At 34.0% G+C, this 5,538-nt stretch overlaps 1 protein-coding gene and 1 long non-coding RNA gene across 2 annotated transcripts; one reads left to right on the top strand and one right to left on the bottom strand.

The window, feature by feature from the left end:
* The first annotated feature begins 212 nt into the window (after positions 1–212).
* On the top strand, positions 213–1,799 carry LOC132063520 (probable jasmonic acid carboxyl methyltransferase 2). Its single transcript, XM_059456088.1, has 3 exons — positions 213–408; positions 553–945; positions 1,138–1,799. Exons 1-3 carry the CDS (start codon positions 298–300, stop codon positions 1,747–1,749), a joined length of 1,116 nt encoding a protein of 371 aa, XP_059312071.1. The 5' UTR covers positions 213–297; the 3' UTR covers positions 1,750–1,799.
* A 744-nt stretch (positions 1,800–2,543) lies between these two features.
* LOC132062558 (uncharacterized) lies at positions 2,544–4,264 on the bottom strand. The gene is made up of 2 exons (XR_009416206.1): positions 3,714–4,264; positions 2,544–3,643 (listed from the first exon to the last, which is right to left on the bottom strand). It is a non-coding gene; the product is annotated as an uncharacterized LOC132062558 (long non-coding RNA).
* Positions 4,265–5,538: the final 1,274 nt, after the last annotated feature.

The following is a 5,538-nucleotide window of genomic DNA, read 5'->3' as shown; positions in this document are numbered from 1 at the left end:
TGTATTCGTAGCAAACACTAATATAATAAAATTTTAAATACGGGAGCACAAACTACAAAGTTATATTAATCGTGTTTTGAACATAGTATGTATATATATATATATATATATATATATATATAGATATTATATATTCATATACACATAGATACACTATAATCTAAGGTGTTGGGTCCGTGCGCAGCACGGGCGTAGGCCGTCTAGTATATATATATCATGTGATGTATAACGTACAGAGACAAACAGAACATTAGTAGTTTTTTGTCATTCGGCTAATTTAATTACTATATCTCAGCAATGGGACAGCAAAAAGATAGGGTTGTGGCAGAAGTAATGGCAAGGGGCAAACTTCTGCATATGAATGCAGGTAATGGAGAATGCAGTTATGCTAGAAGCTCTACTCTTCAGGTCTCAATTCACTTTTCTGTTCTTCAGCTATTTTCTTTACATTTTCGGTCGAATTAAATTTGCTTGGAATTGAGGCGTAATTGTTGTTGTTGTTGTGTATTGTATGAACTAAGTAATTAACAATTCTTGTTTCCTAATTTACAGAGAAAGGTAATACTAAAAGCAAAACCTGTTTTAGAAGATGCCATCAGGAAGATGTTCAATAGTGGTGAGTTTCCCAAGTGTTTTAATATGGCAGACTTGGGTTGCTCTTCAGGACCAAACACCCTTTTCACAGTGTCGAATATTATGAAGATCGTACAAAGATTATGCCACGAGAAGAGCTGCAAAATGCCAGAGTTTCAAGCTTATCTCAATGATCTCCCTGATAATGACTTCAACACTGTTTTCAAATCGATTCCATCGTTCTATCAGAATCTCAAAGATGGAGCAAATTGTTTCGTATCAGGCATGCCAGGTTCCTTTTATGAGAGGCTATTTCCTACCAAAACCTTGCAATTGGTTCACTCATCTTACAGTCTTCATTGGCTCTCCCAGGTATCAATAAATCATACTAACTCTTTTCAGTTATCTTGTTAATCATATATTACAAAGGGAAATATTTTCATGTGAAGATTAACCGCGCTAACTATATGCAAGCCATATGCAGGATATGTAGTTCTAGAATTTTGTTATATTTTGTTAGATAGACTAAACATTTTGATATCCATTACATACTGAAACCTGCAGTCTCCAGAAAAGATTGAGAACAACAATAGCATATACATAACAAGGACAAGTCCTCCTCAAGTATTTGAAGCCTACAAGAAGCAATTTGAAAAGGATTTTTCAAGGTTTCTGCAATTACGCTCCGAGGAAATAGTAACTGGTGGACACATGCTTATAACATTTATTGGAAGGAGCATTCCTGATCCCCATGGATATCACTGTGCTCATCTGGATCTTCTATCAGAGTCACTCATCGATTTAGTGCATGAGGGACTTATTGAACAGGCAGAACTAGACTCCTTCAATTATCCTTTTTATTCACCATACAAGGATGAATTAAAAAAGATAGTTGAAATGGAAGGTTCATTTGATCTTGATAACCTAGAGATTTTCCAAGTGAACTGGGATGAGAGGGACGACGACGATGACATTTGTTTCGATGCCTATAGCAGCGGTAAACATGTAGCAAAAACCATGAGAGCTGTTTTAGAACAAATGCTTGTTAGCCATTTCCAATTTGGAGACTCCATTGTTGACTATTTGTTTGAGAGATATGCCTACCATTTGGCTTGTCATTTGTTGGTTCAAAAAGGTAAATTTTGCAACATTGTCATATCTTTAAGAAAGAAATGACAAAGAGTAAAAGAGACAACAGATGCCGCACTTGCCAATACAGCTACGTACCACACTAGTGGATTCTGGAATATTAAGCTGTTAAAGATAATTATTTTTATGTTAATGCCAATTCGATAATTATTTTTATGTTAATGCCAATTCTTTATACTTCTGAGTTGTAGACATTGTACTCCAATATCTTTGAGGGAGTGACAGTTTATTAATAAATTTCAGGAGATTGTATTCCATATCTTTGAGGGAGTGATAGTTAATTGTTATTGATTAAATTTCAGAAGACACTATGATAGGTTTCTTTTTAGCATCAACAACCTTAATTAACCATAGAAACTCCGTAACCAAAGAACCAATTTTTCACAACTATCAACAACAGTTGTATGTTACCATTCTCCATTGGATTTCAGAAAAAACATCAAAAAGGCAGAGCATTACAAAGGCCAAACACATGCAAAATATGGAAAGCAGAAGAGATTGAAGACAAAAGAACGTTAAGGAGAAACAAAACTAGTTTTATAATGAATGAATGAATGATCAAGTAGGGCCAAACATAAAGAATCAAATTACATAGAGGTTCGTTGCTTGTTCCTCAACTAATATCTAACCTATGAAGATCAATATTTTCACAACTACTAAGAACTGTTAACTCTAATTTCTCCAGGTAATACTAGATGGGGATGACCCGTGCTCCAACAATTTACATTTTCAAGCAGTAGTCAGTTTTGGATGCTTTGCATAGTCATTTGGTCATGAAATATAGCAGTAATGAACAGAAAAAAACAAATACTTAGCACGTGGAGAAACATAAAGCTAATTGGATTGAAGCAATGAGATGGTTAATGTGTGGCACATGCCATAATAGAAAGAACGTATAGAGTAACAGTTATTCAATAAAAGTTGCATCAGGTATCATATTTACAGAGATGTTGAAGATACCACACAAATATACATATTTGCAGATATATTGATGCCAAAGTATGTTTTGGATATATTAGCTACTGTATCTTTTTGCTTCTTGTCTTAGCCGTCTCCTTATCTGCATTGTGTATCCATGAAACACAAAAAATTGCAGAAACTATATAAAGAATAGGTCATGCGAAAAAAATATTGTGAAGGGGAATTAACAGTACTTATATAATACCGACAGAGTAAGATAGCAGAATGCGGTGTATTTTGGAACAATTAGGATTCGTATACTACCTCCAGTATTTGCTCCATTAAATAAGAGGTTTAAAATGAGTAAATAGTGATCTTCATATTCATCTCTAGAGTTGTTTAATACTCGATAAATGATCCCATGTGGTTAAAGCAAAAATTGTTTGAAGCAACTTAAAAAGAAAATGACACATCTATACCTGTAAATCTAGAACATTGAGGCGATCAAAAACTTCCAAATCAGCATAACAATCCTTCTTACTGACAAAATGCCTTTGTATTCTGCATCAGTCATTATTGGTAAACAATTAAAGCAAAATATAAAGAAGTAAATCAAAAGGTTGGAGTTCTCCACATAGGGTTACTTATCAATAGATGATCAAAACAGGGGCACAATGAACCAAATCAAAAAAGCAGTTAGTCAAAGAAGTAGAACCTTCACCAGAAGACCCGCTTGATCATTTTCTTATAGGTCCCGTGTAAGACCATTAACTGAAAATCATCCCTACGAAGTCCGAATACTAAAAATGTTTATCTAAAGATCTCTGCTAACTTGCACTGTTATAATTAAGCTATAATGTTTGAAAGTAAGTTAGCCATTCACAGCATGTGCCAACCACTTTAAGTGATTTACGAATTTGGTGTCATAACCCTCGTCGTTCATCACCCTTGTTGTTGTTGTTCATCTGCTTTAAGTCTGTAACTACACAAAGAGCTCTTCCCCCCAAACTTCTAACTACACCTGAATCAGAAGAAATGCATTAAACATATTTCAGATATAATAAAATATCATAACTGCATTACTTACACACCTCCACATCTTACTTCCTTGCACCACTTATGCACTTCCACATTCTACTTATCAATTCTTCATTGTCCTCTGTACAGTCACATATTCTTCTAGAGATAGCAAGCACAATCAAGAACGGAAGGTTTTCACACCATAAAAGTCAGAGAGAAATTCATTTTTCAGAAACGGCATTCTACTTTAGGACACAAATCATCATTTTATCACTCCTCCGATGATATGATCAAAAACAATGTTCACAATTAGACTCCAAAGAATAATATGAATTGTCCTTCAACTTTTCAAAACACAATCAAATTTTTTTCTTGGAAATCTTTAACCTTGGGTATCTTCTTTTGAATATTAAACTATTTGAGAAGTAATAAAGTGTCAAGTATCGTTGATTTGCTGCTATGGTCTTTTAAACTATGAACATGTCATTTTTAGTTAAAAAACCTTGAGCCCGGGTACCTGTTTCATCTCCACCCTCAACTCCTAATTCCAGTTAAATTAGGAGTATATTGGTACAGAAGGAGTAAGATATAACAACTTCAAAATTGATATTTAGAATTATAAGACATAATGAACCTAAACCCACTGCATGCAGGTGTCTAATAAGTATTGCTAAGTCCTCCCATATCAAAAGGAAAAAGAGGTATTGTAAATATTTACAAATAATTTTTTTATAGATATATTTATAAATAAAATTTGAGAAAAATAAACTGGATATTCATGAATATAAATACATTTCTTGGAGGAAGAGATAAAATGAACCACCTATGATGCGATAAAATTAGTTCAACATGTAATTACTATTGGCCACTTTAAGTAGCAAAAATGCAGAACCATCTTTAAAGCCAACTAAAGCATACTCTATTAAGTGCAAAAAATGACATAATATCGATACTGGGGTGCTCAAATTATAACACAGAAACATCAAATGGCTCGGCAGTTCCTCTCCTAATATTTCAGCTTATGAATTATTAGAACCCTCCAAAGGAAAATGCTTAAAAACTCACTTTCCTATACAACAATTGAGATAATTTACTCTCAAAGAGAGGTAATTCACATCTTTTTTAGAAGTAAAATTTCAATTCCTCACCTTGCCAAGTCTTAGAACTAAATGCAATTGAATTTCATGAATTTTAAAATTATCCATGGGCACACGCAATCGAAATGATCTGCCTCGATCGGAGGAACTAACATACATCTCCAAGTTCAACAGAATCGTGGTATCTTCAAGTATAAGGCATCATAGTCCATACACAACTTTTGCATTTAATGAGAAAAGATGGAGCATAGTTAAGGAGTGTAATTTATTCAGACTGTAGACCGGAAAACTCTGAACTTACCCTATGAAGAATTTTGCGTTAGAATCTCTACTTAAGCCAAGTCAGTAAATAAACTTGACATTTTCTTGGTTTTCGTAGAATTAAGCTCGATGTACCTGCAGTATAACAGCATAGCAATTTCTAATATGAGCTTCCTATGCTCCATCCCTGCATCTCAAGTTCGCAATTCTCTCCTTTCTCCTCAACGTAGAAACTAAAAAACTGGAAAAACACCCACATCAAGAACAAAGAAGGAGAAACACTAAATTTCAATAACCAAGAATTAACCAAAAAAAAAAATTGAAACACAAACCTGGAAGATGGAGAGTAGAAGGAGCAAAAGCAGCGGCAACATCCAATAACTCGAAAGTGCATGCAACCAAATAAATCAGCAAATAAAAATCAAACCAATCGAATAAAAAATCGGCAAACAAAACAGTAGAAACAAACTTAAACATGAACGATTGGAAGAGGGTGTAGTTAAAAAGTGGAAACTGAAAGGTAATAAAAGAGGAAAAG

The sequence above is a fragment of the Lycium ferocissimum genome, chromosome 7, assembly GCF_029784015.1.
Source record: "Lycium ferocissimum isolate CSIRO_LF1 chromosome 7, AGI_CSIRO_Lferr_CH_V1, whole genome shotgun sequence".
Classification (NCBI taxonomy): domain Eukaryota; kingdom Viridiplantae; phylum Streptophyta; class Magnoliopsida; order Solanales; family Solanaceae; genus Lycium; species Lycium ferocissimum.
The sequence above is the reverse complement of the archived record's forward strand: the minus strand, read 5'-3'. Positions and strand labels throughout refer to the sequence as shown.

Coding starts and splice junctions, on each gene's coding strand:
- LOC132063520 (XM_059456088.1), top strand. CDS start 298: ATGGGACAGCAAAAAGATAGGGTTGTGGCAGAAGTAATGGCAAGGGGC. Junction 409..552: donor CTAGAAGCTCTACTCTTCAG/GTCTCAATTCAC, acceptor CCTAATTTACAG/AGAAAGGTAATACTAAAAGC. Junction 946..1,137: donor GTCTTCATTGGCTCTCCCAG/GTATCAATAAAT, acceptor TGAAACCTGCAG/TCTCCAGAAAAGATTGAGAA.